The sequence below is a fragment of the Lemur catta genome, chromosome 15 (assembly GCF_020740605.2).
Source record: "Lemur catta isolate mLemCat1 chromosome 15, mLemCat1.pri, whole genome shotgun sequence".
Taxonomy (NCBI): domain Eukaryota; kingdom Metazoa; phylum Chordata; class Mammalia; order Primates; family Lemuridae; genus Lemur; species Lemur catta.
The window spans coordinates 43,297,516-43,319,513 of record NC_059142.1 but is presented as its reverse complement, the minus strand read 5'-3'; the positions used below and the strand labels follow the sequence as shown (position 1 = coordinate 43,319,513).

Genomic DNA, 21,998 nt, shown 5'->3' with positions numbered 1-21,998 from the left:
GCCGTCTGGTGGAGGGGCCACATTAGGCCCGGGCATGGGCAAGGGCTGGTCGGGGCATCCACCCCTCTCGTACCTGTTGGTGATGGTGACCAGCTGAGAGCCGTGGTCAGTGCACAGGCGCCGAGCCTCGCTGTAGGTCACTTGGTCCTCCCCCAGCCAGTAGCAGGATGGGCTGTGCCACTTCCAACCCTGGCTCAAGAGAGTGGGCAGAAGAGGGGAATCTGTGGGGCTGACGGCCCTTTACCCTCGCCCGCAGATCCAGGGGTGGGGGTGCCCTCAGGTGGATCACTGAACCTGTGCAGGACAGAGGGCCCTTGCTGGACCCCAGAGACAGCAATTCCTGTGCTGTGTTCTGCACCGTGACCCTCTCCCCACCCCACTCCCCACCCTCACCCACAACTGTGGGCCCGGGGGTGGAAGTGTGGCCCGGGGCAGCCAATTGAGAGGCAGCCAGCAACTAGCCCGCGGCCTGGCTCAGGAAGATGAATGGCCCATCAGACGCCTCTCTTCGGCATTTAAACCAAGAGACAGTGGGGAGATTGCCAGCTGGCTGGGAAAGCAGAGCTGAAGAGCTGGGGACAGTTGCCAGGATGCAGAGGGCTGGGTAGTCCCCAGGGGCCTGGAAAAGCTGGAGTCCTCGGGGAATGTGTCTGGCCTGGGGTGGGAGGAAGAGCTCAGAGGACATGGTGGCAGGCACAGGGTCGGCCCCGGGCAGCTGGCAGGAGCCAGGGCAGAAGAGAAGTGATGTGTTTGTTGGGGGGGCCCATCTGCCCAGCAGGGGCTGTGCTAAACCCATGGTGATCCCGGGGTGTTAACCATGGCCACTCAACGCCCGCCACACACAATCCAGCTGGCCCTGGTGCCGGGGCAGTAGGGATCCCTCCCCACCTCGCTCCCTCCACCCCATCCGAGCAGCACAGAGCCCGGGGCCAGGCCCCACCACGCCGGTCCCCACACGTGCAGCTGGGCTCGGGTCTGCTCTCCCTCCTCCCGCATTGGATCATGCCTGTGGCGTTTCCTGCTCATCCTCTGTGGAAGGGTTTGGGGTGCAGATGGGGTGGGGTGTGGTATGGGGCTTAATCCAAAGGAAACAGAGCGAGGAGCCAGCGTGACAGCAAGGGGCTAGGGGGAGGGGCCAAAAGGCCACAAAGTGTCCTTCCTGGGCACTTCCCCCCCCATCCCCCACACCTCTCACACCCCCCTGCTCGGCTGGGGGCCTGGAGGAGGGAAGTGGGTCCAGTCACCATCACTGCCCCTGCCCTCAGTCTACATTCACTAATTCACCTTTCATTCCTTAACCCCCTCCCTCACTGAACACCTTCTGGGGCCCCCTGGGGCTAAGAACACAGGAGGGAGAAGGCACATACTGAGTGGCCTGGCTCCTCCAGGGGCGACAGAGCAGCACGCACACTGGATCAGACAGAGAAGGCGGAGAGCAGGACTGGGCGCACACAGAGGCCACGCCTCACCCAGCTGCCTCCACTCGCCATGACTGGGCCAGGCTCGGGGACCAGCCCACACCCCCTCGTTCTCTGCTGCTGCTGCGGGGGGCTGGGAAGTGGCTTTCCCACAGAGAGAGGGCTCAGGGCTGGGGGTGGGGCTTCCTCCCAACAGCCGCCACCCAGCCCACCCCATCTGATATCAGTCCTTCAGGAACAAGCAGTTTGGAGAGCTGCGAGAAGAGGGGCACCAAGGGGGGAAATGCCATTCTAGGCTGCAGGATTCCATCTGCCCCCTCCGTGCCCTGGGAGCCCCTCAGGCTGGCCCTACCCAGGCAGCTCCAGAAACACCCTCACCTTTCGGCAGCCGTGGTCCTCCTCAGCGGCCCCCTGGCTCGGCTGGCCCACCTTCTTGCAGATGGACGGCAGGGACTGGTTACAGGGACTGTCATTCCAGCGACCTTCCTAGGGACACAGGGTGAGGGAAGAATCTTAGCCCCCTCCTCCTAAATCTCCCAAACCCTTTCTGAAATCTGGTTTCTAGACCTGGCCCTGCCTGACTTGCTGTGTGATTCTGAGCTAGACCTGACGTCTCTGTGTCCCAGGGTGCACTGTCGGGAGAGCAGGATTAGTTCAGAAAAACTCACAGGGTGGATGACAGCACAAATAGTTGATGTGCAAATGCCTTGGAACTTTAACAAGTACCGTCTAAATGGGAAAAGGTGTTCTTTTCAATTATTTATAGCTCGTTGTACAAACATCAGAAACAAATTGGCTGATTGTTAGAGTAGCCCAAGGCGGGATAGACAGCTGGGATTCCCAAGATGTGTAGCGAGAGCCTGCAGAGCCGGGGTGAGCAGGGGCCGGTGCGCCCAGACCCAAACCTCGGCCGAGGGAGCTGAAGAGGAATTTAGACCTCAGACCCCACTAACCACCTCAGCCCTCCCGCCGGCAGTGTGTCTTCTTTGATGTTCCACCCTGAGGGCGCCGTGTTTGTGTATCCCACCCAGAAAAATGCCTCGGCACATAGTAGACACTCAACAAATGTTTTAAAATTCTTAAATAGCACCCTGGGGGGCAAATGGCTCTGCCACTGTCATCCCTGGTTCTGTTTGCAGTATCTGACAGCAGAATGTCCTATCTGTACCTGGGATGGGTAGTCTGTTCCTACAGTTTTATCCCTTTTAAAGGGTCTTTTATCTCTGCTTGAAGCCCCGCATCAATTCCTTCACCTACCCACGCCATGTCTAAGCCAAAACCATGGCAGACTATCATAAACCTGTAATTTCTTTCATTCTTTTCTTTTTTTGCCCTGGGTAGAGTGCAGTGGCATCATCATAGCTCACTGCAACCTCAAACTATTGGGCTCAAGCGATCCTCCTGCCTCAGCTTCCCGAGTAGCTGGGACTACAGGTGCACACCACTGCGCCTGGATAATGTTTATTTTTAGTAGAGACGGGGTCTCACTCTTGCTGAGGCTGGTCTCGAACTCCTGAGCTTGAGCAATCCTCCCACCTCGGCCTCCCATAGTGCTAGGATTATAGGTGTGAGCCACCACACCTGGCCCATAACCTCATAATTTCTTGAGAAGACAGGACCCTGGGCTGGGTAGGGTCTGGGAAGCAAGGGCTGGTAGCCCTCTCGCGGAGCATCTCCACATAATGTGGCTTCTGATGCCACCTGCTGGTGGGGAAGGGCAGCTGGCAGGAGGACAAGAATGCGCCAGGGCAGTGTGCCTAAGGCTTCACTAGAATTAACTCCTTTAATCCTCCCAGTGGCCCTCTAGTAACTTGCCCAAGGTGACTCAGCTAGTTGGGGGTGGAGGTGGGATTCAAACCCTGGCAGCATCCCCACGTGGAAGGAAAGGACTTCTGAGAGGATGAGGGAGAGTCGTGGGGGATTCTAGGCAAGCACTGGTATTACGTTGTCCTTCAGCTGGGGTAGCACCAGAAGGGTCGGGGTGTATTCTGTGTGGCCCTGTGGTAGGGAGAGGGGGTCTCACCGGCCCCCAGATGGTGACACAGTCCTCCAGACTGTCCCGGAAGTTGTTAGGCTCAAAGGGGTGCCAGTGGGTGAAGCTCACAAGGCTTCCATCGGACCACTCGAAATTCATCTGCAGTTTCAAATCGTTGAGGCCGATCCAAAGTTCCTCCACCTCTGGGGGTGCAGCAGGAGAGGAGAGCAGAGAACACACTGAGAAGTCGGCCTCAGCCACCAGCAAGGGACCACGGCTCGAGGCAGGACAGGGTGGGCAGTGGAAAGGCCCTGTCCCACCCGAGACGCATGATGGGCAGCTCCTCACCTTGCTTGATCTGCTTGGTGATGAATTCCAGCTCGGCCATGCTGTGGATGCTGAGCAGGTCGCCGCCGCCCCGCAGACACGCCTTCTTGGATTCCTGCCAGCTGCGCTTCTCCGCCTGCAGGCGGTAGCAGTGGCCCTGGAAGGGCTGCCAGCTCGGCTCACAGTCCACCTTCACGTTGGCCCACTTGTCTGCAGAGACCCACGAGGCCACTGCTCAGAGGCCACCAGTCTGGGTACCCACCGACTGGGTGTCAACACAGGCAGGGCCTCCAAGTCACCGCCTCCCCAAACCTGCCCCGGATCAGCCCTCTCCACGGGGACAGGTCTTGGAGAAGCTGAACAGACGAAACCTTCCAGGGCTGCTGGAGGCCCAGAGACAGAGCCCCAGGAGGTGGTGGCAGATTCCACCCTGGACAGGACAGCCCTTCTGGCTGCGGCTCTCAAAAAGATGAGTGGGGAGTGAGGACAAACGGGGCCCAAATGGCGTTTCCTGCTCTGAGATTCAAACTTAGCTCATGGCCACGATGGCAAATAAACAGAGCCACCATTACTCTCTCAAACAACATTTACTGAGTGCCCAGTCTGCTGGCGTGGGCAGTCCTGGATGAAGGGAGTGGGGAAATGGGGCCGTGAGCCACCAAGGGGGACCCAGTCAGGCCCACCAGGAGTCTGAGGTCGTGATGGGTGGGCGGCCAGGCACATCAGGGGTGCGCAAGTCACTACAGATTGGCCTCATCCCCTGGCGGGATGTCCTCTTGATCCTGCCCCGACCCGCACACCCTCTCTCCGCACCCAGAGCTGAGAACCTGAGCAGTCCTGGGCCCTCCCGTGCCCCCTTCCAGGCATTTCAGGTTCACCTTCTAGGGACTGGGGTCGAGGACAGCTGAAGCAAACGAGCCCTCACTTGGGTCTTGGCAAGAGAAAACAGGACTCACCAAACCGCCCACAATGTCAGGCTCGGGCAGGATTCTGCCTGGTCGGGCAGGAAAGCATGTGCCCGCTCGAAGCAAGGCCCCAGACAGGTGCTGGGATCCGCGCCATCGCGGCGGCCCGCTCCAGGGTCCAGCCCTACCTGTTTGCGGATTCCCGGCACGGTGGGGAGGGCCGAGAGCATGAGAGGGCTCGCTCTTTGGCTTCAGAACCTGTCAATCATCTCTAGTTGACCAATGAACTAAGCCTGAGGCCGCCGCCCCAGACACAAGTGGACTTTAGTGGCTGTCCGGCCCCGGGGGGTGGGCCTCGGGAAGAGAGGGCGGGAGCTCAGGAAATGCGGGCGCTTTGGGGCACGATGACACCGGCCTTCGAAATGACATGCCCTAAGTGATGAGACCCAGAAAGCAGAGCCCGCCCGAATAACTGCCTGGAATACGCGTCACGCAGGGAGATGCGGGCTGGGGCGAGGGGAGGAAACCGAGGCCGCAGACATATCTGCAGCCCGCAGGCCCCGGGGCAGGACTCCCCACAGCGGCCACGTTGGGAGGACCCAGGGAGCGGAGGACTCGGTGAGGGGCCAGTCCCGCGGGGGGCCACAAAAGGGCTAGGCACGCCCACACCCCGCCCTCCTGTGGTCGCCCTCCAGAAAGCTGCTTCTGGGAAGGCTGGATAGGTGCCCGCCCCAGGCTCCCTCCAGCGGGAGGTCGGGTGCCCCAGATGGGGCTGTCATGCTCCTGAGCCCTGGGGTTGGGGGAGAAAGCGGTGGCCAACAGTCCTGAGTCAATCTCTGGCAAGACTTGACTGGTCAGGAGCACACGTTTTGCCCTATAAGCTCTTTACTTTCTATGGGTTTGTAGTTATTTTTTTTCTGGTTTTGCCATATTTTCCTTCTTCACCATTCCCACAGCTTCTCAAACTCCTGCAGTAGCCCCTCCAACCTACACTGATAAACATCCACCTACAGAGGTGCTCCTTTGTGCCAGGCCAGGTCTCTCCCCTTGCTCACAACCACCTTGCAAGGGAGGTGAGTTTATTCTCAATCTGTAAGAGTAAACTGCACCTCAGCAACTCAGCTGCTTGCCCAGGGCCACACAGCAGTAAGGGGCAGAGTCCCCACAGCAGGCCCTGCCCATCACCCCAACTCCTCCAGGAGGCGCCTAGAGCTATCTCTATGAATCACCAATGTGAGCAAGACACTCCCTGGCTTAGAAACCTGCAAAGGCTTTCCAGAGCCTCGCTGACCCACGCAAACGTCACCCAGCAGCCAAGACCCTCCAGGGACCAGCTGCGACCTGCCTTTCCCAACTCTGCTCCTCACCATGCCCTCTAAGCCAGTGCTTCCTAGACTGTACGTGCACGTGACACTGTACCTGGGGATCCTGTTAAATGCAGGTTCTGATCCAATTAACCTGGGGCAGGATCTGATAGGGTGCATTTCTAACAACCTCCCGGGGATGCTGTGCCGCTGGTGGGAGGACCACACTTTAAGTACTTCGCGTCTATACGCCAACCAAACTGCAATACTCACCACTCCTAAAGCTGATGTCTACTTCCAGGCCTCCATGCCTTTGCCCGTGCTGTTCCCTCTGCCAGGAATGCCCTTCCCCCACAGCTCTTTATGCCTTTTAAACTTACAGTCAACTTGAAAGGCCCAAATCAAATGTCACTTCCATAAAACCCTCCTTAACTCTCAGAAGCTTAATCAGTTTCTTCTCTAGGCCACTCTAACACTTATTATCCACATTTCTATAATAACCCATGACCTGGGATATTCGAATTGTGTGTTGAGACGTCTGTCACCTCCAGCAGACTGTGGCCTCCACAAGGGCACAGTGAATATTGCCAGCATTTTAACACAGATCTCAACAAATGTTCCCTGAATGAATCAAGAGTACATTCCAATTTGTTCAGACTGTAGCTGAACAATTAAGTAAGAAGAGAAAGGTCAGGGTCACCTTGTGCTGGGGAGGTAGCACGAGGAGAGGCAGGTGGCTCTGGCCGTGACCCTGATGAGCCCAACCCGTGGCTCACCTGGCGGGATGGGCTCGGCCGTGGCGTTGGGCTTCTTCTTGCACACATAGGGCAGCGCGATGCTGCAGTCGCGGTTCTGCCACCCGCCTGAGGACTCAGTGCGGATCACTCCACAGTTCTCCTCACTTGGGTTGTCCGGCTGATCTGTAGGCAGGGCAGGGCACCAGTGCCCCGAGAGAGAGAAGCTCACCTCGTGGCCCCAGAGCCCTCCTCAAACCCCTTTCCTCCCTCGTACCCTCCAAAGCCTGAGCCAGCTGGAGAAGCCCAGCCCTTGGCCCCGGCTCCACCGCAGAGTCCTTGCCACAATCTAACCTGGGCCCGCATCCTCCTGAACCCTCTCCCCAGCAACCAGCCCTGCCCTCCTGGCCAGACTGCTGGGTGTGCCCACTGCTCGCTGTCCCCGTGGTGGCTGGAGGGGAGAGTGAGGTTGAAATCCAGTCCACATGCCGGGGCAGAGCCACACTGTGTGGGCTAGTGGGGCCCAGGCTAGGAGCGGGTGGAAATCTGTGCTCCCCACACTCCCACTGCCCACCCGGAGTAGGGCATGAGCAGTAAATGGGGGCCCCGTGGGGTCCGTCAGCCACCCTGCGCCCCACCTCCAGCCTCACCACTCTCCCAGTTGAGGTACTTGAGGGGCGAGTTGTCCGACCACTGCCAACCTCCACTGGTGTCCAGGTCATTAAGGCCAATCCACAGGGTGGAGCTGTACCCGGTAAGGAGCCCTGACAGCAGGTGGGGCGCTGAGCAGGGGCGGCCCAGGCACAGCCCTCCTGCTCTCTCCGCCACCTGCCCCACCAACAGCACCTGTCCCCCAACCCACCCCCAAGGAGAAAGGGCTCAGGGCCCTCCAAATGTGGGGACAGGTCTCAGGCTCCTGGCACCTGCCCTGCCCCAGGGAGGGTGAGACCCGCCCGCCCTCACCCACCGCCACCTCGCCCACCGTTGATGTAAGTCTGCTCGTGGATCTCAGTGATGCTCAGCAGATCGGCCCCCTGCTGCTCGCAACTGGCCCAGGCCTCCCTCCATGACAGCGTGGACTGGAAGTTAAACTGGTAGCAGCTGTCAGTCAGCTGGTCCTTGTCCCAGAAGGTCTCGCAGTCATTACCTGCCACCACGACAGCCCGACAATGGTCCCTCCCCAGCCCACTCCTTCAGGCCCATGCAGGGGTCCCTTGGGAGTACAGAGACCCCCCCCCCCCCGACACACACACACAGGCTGTGCCAAGTAGGAGGGGGACCCCTCATCACCAGCCTCCCTCCTGCCCTGCTGTTCTCACTCTTGATGGGGCAGAAGCCCCAGCGCTCGTCCTTGCCGTAGTCCTGGGTGGTGGCGCACCACAGGTGCCCGTCCTCACGGCCCGTGCTGGTGCAGCCGTGGAACCACTGGTTGTCATATTTGAAAGGGATGGTGCACGGCTTCCCGTGGGAATTCCCCTGGATGGTGTAGACCTCTGCGGGGGAGGGGAGCCCTTGGCATCTGCAGCGCGGAGGCTGCCACCCTCACCCCTCGAGGAAAATCCCCTATAACCCAGGGAGCTGGGGTGGCAGGGGTCAGCAGAAAGCGGGAGCAGGCACCAGCGCCAGACAGTGGCTTTAAGGCTCCTCTGCTGTGGGGTCAGCCCAGGTGCCTGGGGGAGGTCCTGCTGGTCATCTCACAGGGCTGGAAGGGGCTCCCCTAGCGCCCCAATGCCTGTCCGAAATCCAGCTGGGTGAGGGGCCTCCAAGTCAGCCCCAAAGGGCTGAGCCTGAAGGAATCCCTGCTCAGCCGCCCTGCCCAGGGGCTCCATGCTTCCCTGCAAAAGTTCCATCTTGGAACTCAGGTGGCTTCCAGGAAAGGCCCCCCAGGATGGAGCTGCCCACTGCAAGAGGCCTTTCCCTGGGTGAATCTAGTCCCCATTCACCACCTGCAAAAAGGGGCCTAAGACACCTATGGGGGCTGCCACAGGGTCTGCCTGGAGAGTGGGCCTGGGGAAAGGGAATTTTCATTTCATTTTATGTTACATACTTTTGTACTATTTGAAGTCTTTACAACTGCATATTAATTTTGAAATTTTTTAAAAAGTAAATTATATGCTTTGAAGTAAATTTTATTAATTATTCAAAAATACTTCCTATTATAATTAAAGATGTGACTACCAAGAGTCCACAAAAGCCAAAGGCCTTGTCACCCAGGAGTCTGTCCCTCCATGGCTCCAGTCCCTGGATCACCAGGGACCCCACCCCCTCGCCTGCAAGCAGCCCCTCACCATAGTAGGGCCGGGCACATAGATCCTCCTCGCTGCCATAGATGCGCCACTGGCCACTGCGGGTCTGGTCACCCCGCTCAAGGGTGCCAGGCTTGGACAAGTTGCCAGCGCGGCCCCCCAGGAGCAGGGACAACTGATCACCCAGTGTGCGACAGTGCCAGCGAAGATTCAGTGCCTCCCGGTCACACTCGTACATGCCCAGGGAGGCCGTGGTGTTGGTGCCCGGCCAGCCTGTGCCCAGGCACTGCATGGTGCCCAGATTGAAGAGCCGGTTTCGGGAGACCCACTTCCAGCGCTGGGCAGGGAGACTGGCATTGCAGGCCGGGGTGACTCTGACCTGCCCACCCTGGGCCTCCAGGCAGCCCTGCAGTCCGTGGCTGAAGATGAGGAAGACATTGGGTTCTGGAAGGGAAGGCAGGACATGAAGCTATCACAGGGGCTTTCCTGGCTGGCCCTTGAAGACTGGTGTGGCGTATGGACACTGACCAGTGCCCAGCGCTGAGCTGTGAGCCTTTTCTCATGTGTTAAATCACAGCCCTCACTCGTGGGGGTGAGGGGCACTGCATGCCCCTGTGCCCCATGAGGCCGAGCCTGCGTGGCCAGCCTCTGTCCCCCAAAAGCAAATCCAACTCCACCTGGCAAGTCGAGCACTGTATACTTTTCTGAAGATTTTATGAGGAGCAGTGGAGGTGTTTACACCACACACCACACTGCAACCTCAGTCTCAGCCTCTGTTACACAGCACGGTGGTTCTGCTCGAAGTTCCTTCCTGGCCTAGAGGCATTTTGTCTCACTCTTCCCCCACCCCACCCCACCCCTGCCTCTCAGCTTCACTGGTTCCATCCTTTCGGCCTTCTAGAATCTTCCCAAATCACTCTCAGCACCACACACACACACACACACACACACACACACACACACACACACACAGATGCTTTGTTTTTGGACAGAGCAATTTAACTCTTTGGCTTCCCTCATCTTTCCACTTTTCACCCATCTCCTCGCTGAGCAGACGCCCTCTGTGGAAGACACTGGACATCTTCCCGCCCCCAGTGCACCAACTTTATCGAGTAAGAAAAGAGGCTCAAATGTGCAGAAATGGAAGGTTGCCCAGGGCTGGGGTGGGGGTGACAGGAATGGGCAGTGACTGCTAAAGGGAATGGTACTTTTTTGGGGGTGATGAAAATGCTCTAAAAGTAGATCGATGATAGTTGTACAACTCTGTGAATAAACTAAAATCCAATTAATCATTTATTTTAAATGAGCGGATTTAATGGTGTGTGAATTATGTCTCAATAATGTAGAAGAAAGAAAGAGAAGAAGAAAAACAAAATAAAAGATAGACCGAGGCTGAGAAATAAGCAGTGACCTACTCACAGCGTCACACATCCAGGAAGCAAACCCAGGTCTCTCTGACATCCACCTTCCTCTTGCCCCCGGCTGCCACCTCAGTACACAACACACGCAGAGAGCACATCCCAGTCTCCAGGGACCTGCTGCACCCACTGCTCGGCAGGGTCATTTGCACGCCTTGCGAGCATGAATCGGACGCCAGCGTGGAGACTCCCGCCCTGCCACCGAATGCATGACTCGGGCAAGGTGCTTAACCTCCCTATGACCCTCTCTTCTCATCCTAAGACTATGGCAAAGATTAAATGAGATAACACATGTGAAGTGTGTGGAACAGAATCTGGCACCTTGTAAGAGCACTATAAATGTTCAGTGTTATTATTATTATTCTATGTTATAGTTAAAAAAATTGAGTAAGGGTGGTGAAGCGATTTGATGACCAGTCATAAAATGGGTAACGGATGGAGCTGAAGTTTGGCCCTAGTTTCCTGAGTCCAAATCCCGAGTTCTTTCTGTCCCCCCACACTGGCTCTAGCATCCCTCTATAGTCCATTCTCCATGGACAGCCAGAATGAGCTTTTAAAGATGTAAATCAGTTCCAGAAAAAAAAAATCATTAATACTATTGGAGTATTGAAGGTTATAAAGGAAACAGTGATGAATTCAGAGAAAACAGTAAGAGTTTTTTTTTTTTTAATTTTTTTTTCATGGCAACATAAATGCCACAAGCAAGGTCAAAATTTAAAGGACAGGGGCCAGGTGCTGTGGCTCATGCCTGTAATCCCAACAGTTTGGGAGGCTTAGGCAAGTGGAGTCCTTGAGGCCAGCCTGGGCAAGACCCCATCTTTACAAAAAATTTTTTTAAAAATTAGCTGGGCGTGGCAACACATGCCTATAGTCCCAGCTACTCGGGAGGCTGAGGGAGGAGGATCACTTGAGCCCAGGAGTTCAAGGTTACAGTGAGCTACGATGGTGCCACTGCACCCCAGCCTGAGCAACAGAGCAAGACCTTGTCTCTAAAAAAAATAATTAAATAAATAAAAATTTAAAAAACAATTTTTAAAAGAGTTTCTACCAAACAAACAAATAAATAAATTATGAGGAAAATATCAGTGATGCAGTAGAAAATTAATAAAAAATATGTAGAGAGCAAAAAAAAAAGGAAATGTCAATTGGCTCTTAAATATCTGAAATGATAGTTTCACTCATGGTAAAAGAAAAAAAAAATGACAGAAGTCAGGTAAGTCTCCCTCCTGCTGAAATTCCTTCAAAGGTGATTGATCAGTCTTCAGATAAAATTCAAAGTGTTTACTATGAGCTACAAGTTCGACATGATCTGGTCCTGCCTCCCAGTCTGATCTCAGATCCTATTTCTCCCCCTTGCTCAAGACCTATTGACCTCCTTGTTCTTCCTTGAACAGGCCTGGTTCTTTGCATCTGTTCCTCTATCTGGCATTTCATATTAAAAAAAAAAAAGGGTCACATCTTTAGAGAGGCCCTCCGCCCTCCCTGGCCTCCCAGTCTAAAGTGACCACAGTTAATCTCTATCATATCGCTTGATTGTATAATAATTTTTTATTTCAACATCTGGGTTCTCTGTGAATCTGCGTCTATTGAGTATTTTTTTTCTTGATTATTGGTCACTTTTTCCTGCAGCCTACATGTCTAGTAATTTTTATTATATACTAGACATTGTAGATAATGCCATAAAGAGTCTGGCCTTATTGTATACTGGATGTTGTTGTGTATGATATGTTATAGGGAATCTGGATTTTTTACCTTCCTATAAAGCATGCTGAGTTTTGTTCTGGCAGGCAGTTAAATTACCGGTGGATCACCTTGATCCTGTGGAGGCTTGGTGTTAGGTTTTGCTAGGGCGGGGCTGTTTGGGTTTTGCTTTTAGTCTTAGGGTGTGGCTCTTAACCTTGGATTTAATCATAAGGCGAGGCCCTTCTGGGATTTCAAAAGAAAGCCGTACATGATTACCAAGCCCCTCAAATTTGGTGGAACTTGAATCCTAAACTCTTTCCTCAGCACCAGGTAGCAGCTGAAACCTCTGCCTTGGCTGCTTAGAGCCTCACCCTGCAAATGCACAGTTGAGGAGTCGCCAAACACAGATTTGAGGAAAATTTGTAGGAAGACTCTCCATGGCTCCTTCCTTTCCAAGATTTTCTTTCTCAATTTTAAGCCTTCTAGTGCTCCAAACTCTGACCTCTGTTTCTACAAACTAGTAAAACTGTCACTTTCTGTGTGAGTTCCTCAAACTGAGCAGTGTGCTCAGGGGGGGAAGCTAGTTAAATGTGCCACTCACCTATTCTGCTCTTTTTTTGAGGCAAGAGTCTCACTCTGTTGCCCGGGCTAGAGCGCCGTGGTATCAGCCTAGCTCACAGCAACCTCAAACTCCTGGGCTCAAGCAATCCTCCTGCCTCAGCCTCCCGAGTAGCTGGGACTACAGGCATGCGTCACCATGCCTGGCTAATTTTTTTCTATATATTTTTAGTTGTCCAGCTAATTTCTTTCTATTTTTTTAGTAGAGATGGGGTCTCGCTCTTGCTCAGGCTGGTCTCAAACTCCTGAGCTCAAATGATCCACCCGCCTCGGCCTCCCAGCTATTCTGCTCTTTTCTTTCAAGGTTTTTTTCCTTGCTACATCTGTCTGGTTTTAATTGCTGTCCAGTGCCTTCAAACCGCCATATTTTATACTTTATCTTGCGTCCATAAGCATTCTTAGTTAGAGAATTAGACTGACACAAGCTGCCCTGCCATTTCCAGAAGCAGAACTCGTTATGTGACATGTTCGGTTTATGCTCTGTGTCTCTCTTCTTGCTCACAAGCTCCTGAGGACTGTCTCTGCTCCCCACTGACCCCCAGCTGCATCTGCCTGACACAGAGTAGCGTTAAATGCTGAGTAAGCGAACGAATGCATCACATGCCTAGATAACCAACCAGCCCGTCCTTCTGCTCCTTGTCCCAGCTGCCGGATTTATTTTCCTGAAACACAGTGCCCACAGCTCCCGTCACTGAGTGCTCAAAACACCGCAGTAGGAAAGGTTGGTGGGCAGGGACCCTGTCACTCTATCCTCCAACAGCACCAGGATGAGGGTCCTCTCTGGGCCAGATGAGCTCTGAAGGACCAGCAGGGCAACTGCCACAGCTGATGCCCCCCACCCCGTTCCTGGGTCCTCTACCCTTAACCTGCTCCTTCTCTCCTGCCATGAACTGAGTATTTGTGCCAATCCCCAAAATGCATATGTTGAAATCTTAACCCCCCAAGGTGATGGTACTAGGAGGTGGGGCCTTTGAGAGGTGCTTCTGTCGTGAGGGCAGAACCCTGGCGAATCAGGTTAGTGCCTTTATAAAAGAGGCCCCTGACCCCTCCCACTGTGTGAAGCGACAGGGAGAAGATGGCTGATTGAGGAAGCACACCCTCACTAGACACTGAATCTGCCAGCACCTTGATCTTGGACTTCCTGGCTGCAAAACTGTGAGAAATAAGTTTCTGCTGTTTATGGCATTTTGTTATAGCAGCCCAAACACACCACGACATTTTCCAACCACCCTCCAGAAACCATAAACTGGCCCCCAGACTTGATCCAGGCCTGCCCAAGCTTCCTTTAAGGACTGGGTATCTGATTCTCAGAAACGCCAGTCCAGCAAGGACAACCAATAGCAACAGAAAGTGGCCCTTGGCAAGGGGCAGGGAAAAGGCCTGGGGCCAGAAAAGGGAGAAAATACTGCTGGCTTCTATAGATGCTTCTCGGAGAGGGGACTGGGGAATGAGGCCCAAGCCTCTGTGCGAGCTCACGACAGCCCGAGGGGACAGTGGCTACCCCCATGCCCAGCCAGAAAACCCACAGTGTGCTAAATCAGTTCCCAATGGCTGCGGCCGTTGGAACAAAATGCAGATGAAGGATATGAGAGAGGACCAGGTTAGGCGGCAGGGGCCACTCCCAGGGTGAGGCCAACCTCCCCTCACTTGACAGATGAGGAAATGAGGCCCAAAAAGGGGAAGGGACGAGAACGTCCAATCGCAGAACCTTTAAAAGCCTCAGTTTCCTCCTCTGTCACATGAGGCATGGCTGTGAGCCCCCTTCCTCCCACTGACATCTTAAATTCTGGGTTCAAATCCACCTAACTCCCTGGAGCAGCTGCTAGGTGCGTAGCTCATTCCAGACAACGCTGAGGCCACTGGGAAACACAGCACCACCCTTCCCCTCACAGGATTTACAATCCAGTTAGAGAAGAACTCTGGGTTTGGACCCAGCAGGGCCTGAGGACAAACAAGCCCCTAAAATCCCAGGTGTCTGGGGGCATCAGAGGGAGCTCTGTGACTCCCAGGGGCCCGGAAACTCGGTCAGGCAGAGATCGGAAGGCTCTGGGGATCCAGAGGAGGCAGAGGGTGAAGAATGCGAGTCACAGAACTGCCTTGGCAGCAAACGAGAAAAGGACAAGGAACTGGGGGCAGAGGAGGGCCCCGTAGGAGAGCTACAAAGCAGAGGCTGAGGGGAACTGTGGTAGGTAGATCCTGGGGACTCCGCCAGGGTGGGGGTCAGGGCTCTTGGGAGAGCATTTTCCACCCAAAGTCGAGGGGTGGGCCTGCGCCCTCACAGAAGGAGGCTCTTTCTCCAGGATCCGGTGAAGGGGGAGCACAAGCTCAGCCTTGGTGAGCTGGAACCGCTGAGGAGAGAGGGAAGGGGAAGAAGGAGTCCTGTGCTTCTTTGAGCACATATGAAGCCTGCTACTGCCTGACCTGAGAGGGTCCCTCCACCCACCCTCATCTGCACCTCCAGCCTCGGCCACATGCATGGGAGCATCAGGCGTCAGTGCAGAGTCAAAGTGCCCACCTCAGAGGGTGCAGGGCTCCTCACGAGGATCTTGGGATTGTCTTCCCCAAAGACAAAGGCGACCTGTTGCATTTTGTTGGCAATCATACCATGCCTAGCTCAGTGCTATGCAACAAGTTCTGGCTCAATACATAAATAAGGAAATGAATGAAGCTAGGCAGGTAACTGTGCATTGAGCACTAGCTGGATGCAACTCGTTCATTCATTCAACAAATATTTACCAAGAATTTCATAGATGTCAGGCATCAGGCACTGTGGATATAGTGGCGAACAACAGAGACATGATCCCAGCCCTTATCGCCATATGGTCTGGCAGGGTGGTCCGGGATGACATAATCCCAGACCTCACTGAGCTGCCCGTGGTCTCTGGCCTTTTGTTTTTGTCTTCCTGGCAAACTCCCCACCCCCTCCTTCTTCTCCTTGTGTACATATATCATGCACCTCTGGCTACTTGTTGGCTGATGACAGTATCCAACCCCTTCGCCACGCACTTTGGACACATAACTCAAACAGGGCTGATCAGAGAACTCCCCTGGAATCCATAGTTTCCTCTTTCTGTTTAGATTGCCAGACTGGGGCTGCCGATGCCATGTGTCCTACCATGAGGGGAAAATACATAACAAGAAGCAGAGCTGAGCAGAGCCAAGTGATCACAGGGGAGGAAGGGAGTCCTCACTGTGCTGGATGTCAGATCCCGGTCCCTATCCCTCAGTTCCTGCAGCTCTTCCCTGCATTCTGTGAATCCCTCAGGATCATTCGCAGCCACAGGGCTCCTACATTCCCTTTTTTGCTGAGCTTGTTTGTGCTGGGTTTGGTCCCAGTCTCCAGGACCCCCTCTGACCTGTCAGACCAGCTTTTGCCTCTGCACCTCCGAGCCTGGAGGCTGGACCCTCAGCCCTTTCTCCTTATCACCCGACAAACATTTATGAAGCTCTGTACTAGGTACTACATGGAATTTAAAAATGAACCAGACGATATGGGCTCTGCCCTCATGCTGCTTACAATGAGGCTGGAGAGGCAGAACTCATGAAGCAATTGTTGAAAAAGCACAAGCACCACATTGATAAGTGTGCAAAACAGGCCTAATTTATACTGCACAGTTAAGGGCGAAGGTGTTGGGCAGAAATGGATTTTCCAGATAACTGAAGTGTGATAAGAATCTTTCTGGTGTTTGGTCCATGTTTCTTGCTTCTCGGGCATTCAGGTCATCACCCAGGACATTAATTCCTGCACTCAGAGGCAACCGGGTTTTAAAGCAAGTCACCCTGCATTGAGTAACCCCCATCTCCTCCCTCGGGGCTGCCGGTCACTGAGGCCTCCTTTCCCTTCCTGTCTGCCTTGAAGGGACACACCATGCTTTGGCTGAGTCCTGGGCTGAGTGCAAAGTCCTGACAACAGTTTGTCCCGCCGAAGCAAAGCTCTCAGCTGTCCCAGCGGCTAACCCAGACTCGGCCCAGCAGCGGAGGCAGCCAGAGGTCTGACCTCAGATAAGACGGCTGCTCTCCATTGCGAGTTGAAGACATTGTGGCTGAAGGAAGCAGATGAGAAGTTAATTCTAGCATGGTGCCTGGCGTGCAGCAGACTCTCGACAAATATGTGTTGAATGAGAGGCATGTTGAACATAACCCTGAAAGTCACAAGCAGAGACAAGGACAAGGAGGGTGTTCCAAGTTGGGGAACCACAGGAGCAAAGGCTGGAGACAGGAATGCATGGCCTGGGGGCCACCTGGCTTAGCTGGTGGGGGGGGGGGGCAGCTGACAAGCCCTGGAGGAGGACCCAATCAGTTCTTGAGGGCATGGCAGCGTGGCCTCCAGCTGCTGAGCGCCCCCCTCCCCAGGCCACGCAGAGGCTAGGGGTCATCCCAGGGAGAGCCAGAGACTGCCCGAAGGGCCACCAGCCAAGAGGAGCAGCTGTTTTCAATGAGCCGTTTGGCCCCGAGGCCAGGCCTGGAAATGTCCCTGAGTCAGCAGAAGCTGCCAGCCCCGCCCTGCTAAGGGGCCAACCCTGGGGACCCAGCACCCCACCCTGCACGACTGCTGGCTAGAGACTGTGTCCGTGTACATGCACGCACAGTCAACCCCGGGCTGGGGGAGGGGAGCATCCCTTCCATTCCATCCGGGGCTGGGCCCATGACATCCAGCCCTGATACCCGCCCTACTGCGCAATACCCCACCCAAGTCCGGAGCTATGGTGGGCTGCCCTCCACCCTCTGCTTTCACCTCTCCTCCTTCCTCCCCAAAGGCCCCTATTCCCGACAGCCCAAATGCCTGCCTCCCACTGCTTAAAGTGCTTGTGCCCAAACCGCACACACAGCCAGCGGCTGCTCTGCTGCTGTCACACGGTGTGTGTAGCCTCTGGCCCCAGTTGTGGTAGGCTTCCTTCACCGTGCATTTGCAGAGATGCTTTTTGCTCTGCTTAAAATCTCTGCGTTGCAGAATGGGATATCCTGTGCTCTAGAAAGACCTTAAAGCAAACTCTGACAGGGAATGGGTTAAGAGGTGGGACTGTCACCTCCACCTACTAAATGCCAGAAGAGGGATGTGCAGGGGTGGTGGTGAGTGAGAATCCCAGTAAATTCAGAAAGGCACTTTCATCTTCTGTTGGTGCCCTGGCCCCCACCCCAGGTGGTGCGGGCTGGGTGGGGGCTGCCCCTGGGTTTTCTGGGAACGCAAATCCTCAGCGGGCCTGGCCTCCCTCTTGCGATGTAATGGTGTTTGATCTCATCCCCTGCTGGCTTTTGTCTTCTCAGAGCAAAGCACCACAGTATTTGCGGCCAGTCCTTTCCCAAGCCCCTCTTGCAGGATGAAGCGGGGTGAGCCGCCCAACACCTCCAACCCCCCGGCACACCTTGACCCCTTCCTCCTTCATCCCTGGGCCCAGGGTCTGGAGCACTGAGACCCACCTGCCCTAGGAGTTTCGGGTCTGCGAGGGGCGGCCCCTTCCCCCATCCGAGGGGCGTCCCGCTCCCCTCCGCCACACGCTCACGCCAGATCTGCAGGGCGACCCTCGGCCGGCCCAGCTCAGCAAACCGGGTCTGTGCGGCCTGTGCCCTCGGCGCCGTCTGGAAGCCCGCAGCCAAAATAAACAGCCCAAGAGCCACTTCCTTCCCCGTGGGGGGACTTACACAACCACGGCCGGCTCTGGTCATGGCAGGAAGTGGCTTTCTGAGCCAGCACAATCCAACCTCATTGACCCAGCCGACCACGAAGGGTAGAATTCAGAGACGGGACCCGGGCGCACGTGGGTGGGGGCAGGGCTGTGCCAGGCGAAGCCACCCATCACTCGCATCCTTGCAAGGATCACATCACCAACAATGGCCACCTACTCAACAAATCAGGTCCCAAAGGCCTCTGCAGAGCCACACTTTTGTTCCATCTGTGGGAGGGACTTGTGTGTGTATCTCTTCCTAAAATCTGATGGGAGCCCATCTGGAGCCCTGGCTGCAGTGCCGGGTTGGGACTCCATACCTGGCTGACGGAGGATGAATGCGTGAATGAATTTATTAGGAGACACCCACACAAATTTGGGGAGAGCATTTTTGTTTTGAGAGACAGTCTTGCTCTGTTGCCCAGCCGGCAACAGTGGCCGATCACAGCCCACTGCAGCCTCGAACTTCTGGGCTCAAAAGAGCCTCCCACTTCAGCCTCTAAGTAACTGAAATTACTGGAATTACACATGCATGCCACCACACCCAGCTAATTTTTTAAATTTTTTGTAAGGGGCAGCCGTGTGTGTGTGTGTGGGGGGGGGTGTGTCACTGTCTTGCTCAGGCTGGTCTCGAACTCCAGGCCTCAAATCGATACTCCCACCTAGGTCTCCCAGAGTGCTGCGTTATAGACAAGAGCCACCGCACTGGGCCCTGAGAGCATTTTTTTTTAAAACGTAGTTTGGGACAAAATGGCCACAGAGGGGTGGGTGGGTGGGACGGGAGGAACACAAAGCTAAAGTATTAGAAGGCTTCCCGCACTGCAGAATCAACAGAAATGAAGAAAATCTTTGGGTCTTTCTGTAATTTACAATTTTCCATAATGAACACTTATATTAGTTTTCTAAATAAGAAAAAATTTAGACACCTCAACACACACAAAAGAAATGTGTAGAGAATTGTACTGAAATGTAACGATTTGTGAGAAACTGAGGTTTAAAATGTTAACATGCAATTCAAATTCTTGGTAAACAGTCTTTCAAGTAACACTTGCAAAAAAGGGCAGCGATTCCCACCAACCTGCATGGAAGGTCTTCCTTGGCCAGGCGTCTGTGGGGGACCCAGGTTCTGTCCCTGGCCTCTCCATGTCCTGGGCCCGGCACGGTTTGGACTTGCAATAAATGTTTGTCAGATGACAGAATGAATGTGAACTGAGGCATCTCAGAATTCATCTTGTCAATCGTTTATGATGTGAAAACTGAAGCACAGAGAGGTTAGGTGACTTGTCCAAGGAGACTTAAACGACCGGAACCATGGCCTTTTTATTAGGTCTACAACTTGGTAGAGTCCTAAACAGCACAATGCCAGTATTTGCTTATACAGGCTGGCCATGTAAGGTATTGTCCAATATTCAGAATGAAATAGGGTATTAGTAATAATTACACCAGCACAACAAGCATGAACCAGGACAGTCCCAATGGAACTGGGACATACAGTCACCCTGCACTTGTGGAAAGAGACACAAATACTGATTTAACACTGACCATATGCTTGCTAGGTGCCAGGCACTGGGTTCTGAGGCTTTCTCATTAACCCCCACAGCAACCCTCAGAAGTAGGGAAAATTCTTATTTCCATGTGACAGATGAGGAAACTGAGATATTAAATAACTGTGAGATTAAACATCTTGATAACAATAATGGGAAGAGCCAGGCTGGAAGGCCAGGAAAACGGATTCCAGAGCTGACACCAAACAACTACTCCAGGTATTTTAAACTGATAGCCAGCCAACAGGCAAGCTGTGTTTGGACTTCAGGGTGTGTACAAGGAAAGTGAGCCAACATTTAAAACTCAAGAGATTTCACATAAAAACCTGGATTTCCAGCTTCTCTTGGAATCATCAGGAGGCAGCAGGCCCGTGACGAGCCAGGCACAGGAGCCGGGTGGAGCTGCCCACCTGGGTGTGGGCTTACTGGCTTGCCAAAGTCTCCACCCAGCCCTTTTGCCGCCCTCCCCCCAGGTGGAATGGGAGTGGCCATATATTCTCAGGGTTGTACCATTATTTCCTCTCGAGTGGCAAAACATTCTTCAGTATCCTGGGCTCTATTAAGAAAGACCAGAGGGTTGTGCCTATTTCAAAATTAAACAAAAAACACAAAAAGTAGGGGGCCAGGTCTACTGCCCTGCATCCATAACGTCCCTGTGACAGGCTGCACATGAGCCACGAGAAGTGTCTGCAACACAGCACAATGTGACCAAGAAATCATGACATGTCTCATGATGAGTTTCTGCTCTACTCACTGACAACTCCCTAGCCTTCCAACAGGGCAACATTCAAGGGTGACTTGTTTGGTTCTAAAAGCAAAGCGTGGCACTCTTTAAAGTCAAGTGAATTTAGAATCTCTTTTGCTTGGGAACCTTCAGGATCTCCTTTAAACTACAGCCAACATTAAACAGTTGCCGGCTTCAGCAAGGACAGGCCCACGGGACCTTGCCCACACCTCAGGAAGTCACCGAGGCACAAGGCTGGGTAGGGCAGCTCTGAAATCTGGACCTACCCAGGTTCAAATCCGGGCTTGGGCCCCTGCGATGGCTGTCACACTTCTGTAAGCCTCAATTTGGGGAAGACACGAATAAGACCTGTCTCGCGCATTTCTGGGAGGATTAAGAGAAAGAGTGCTCACTGACGCTCTGTACCTGGTGAGCGCTCAGTAATGGAAGGCCATTGTTGCTTCTTGCTATTTAAGCAAGAGCCTCTGCCCAGATTGGGACAGTGAGCTCAGGAATCTGTTTGTGTTTCACAGCAGAGAGCCTGGGAACCAGGCTTAGCAGACACTGCAATCTGGATAAGAAGATACGATAAGAGGAAATAAGGCCAAGCACTTGAGTGTTTAAGCTGCTCTTCAGAAGAACTAAAAGAAAAATAAACCCACAGTCCAGATGCAGAGTCCTCCCAACCCCAACTCCCGTGGGTGCCCAGTCCCTTGTAACCATCATTTGTTTCTGTCTTTGAACTTCTGGACCGCTCCTGAGGTCTCCCAGAAGGGAGATGCAAGGAGAAGAGGAGGGTGTGTCAGGGCAAAGTCGGGGGAACTCTGCCAGGGCCAGGGCAGATCGGGTGTGCTCTCTCCCAGCCACATTCCGGCTCTGCAGAAATAAACTCCAAGGGAAGCTGCAAAGGGAAAATGAGGTCACACAATACGCAGCTGGAAGGAAAAGTATGGAAGGAGGCGAGGCAGAGCCCACACCCCTTGTCCTGGCAGACGCTAGGACAGAAGGGGTCAGCCTGGGACCCTCGCTGGGACCTGGGCAGTCATGCGGCAGATCTAGCCTGGGAGTCCAGGTTCCAGTTCTGCCATTTACAACCTCAGTGACCTTAGGGGCTCAGCCTGTTTTCTTACCCATAAACGGAATTATAAAATGCCCTCCCTGCCTCTTCACAGGTTACTGGGGAGATCTACCAGGAATATTCATGTGACCCTTTCAGGGGTCTGTCTCCCCATTAAACTGTTCAAGAGCAGTGTCTTATCCATGTATGTCTCCCCAGTGCTGAAAATACAACAGGTGCTCAATATCTGCATGTTGAACTCTACTCAACTAGAGAAGGTAGAAAGGCAAGCTTGTGTTCCATGTGCAAAGGTTCAACATCCTCTAGATTATAAACTCCTTTAAAAACAGATGTAGGCTGGGCATGGTGGCTCACACCTGTA

The 21,998-nt window shown here is 54.1% G+C and overlaps 1 protein-coding gene across 2 annotated transcripts in view; it reads right to left on the bottom strand.

Annotated features, from left to right (window-relative positions):
• Window positions 1-21,998, bottom strand: part of MRC2 (mannose receptor C type 2) — a 51,109-nt gene that overhangs the window by 14,368 nt on the left and 14,743 nt on the right. For both annotated transcript variants that reach the window (XM_045525945.1, XM_045525946.1), the window contains exons 2-10: window positions 8,952-9,353; window positions 7,983-8,156; window positions 7,646-7,810; window positions 7,314-7,427; window positions 6,706-6,849; window positions 3,742-3,930; window positions 3,442-3,596; window positions 1,797-1,904; window positions 74-189 (exon numbers count right to left, since the gene is read on the bottom strand). In XM_045525945.1, the coding sequence (XP_045381901.1) occupies window positions 74-189; window positions 1,797-1,904; window positions 3,442-3,596; window positions 3,742-3,930; window positions 6,706-6,849; window positions 7,314-7,427; window positions 7,646-7,810; window positions 7,983-8,156; window positions 8,952-9,353 (1,567 nt within the window). The remainder of the gene's footprint in view (window positions 1-73; window positions 190-1,796; window positions 1,905-3,441; window positions 3,597-3,741; window positions 3,931-6,705; window positions 6,850-7,313; window positions 7,428-7,645; window positions 7,811-7,982; window positions 8,157-8,951; window positions 9,354-21,998) is intronic.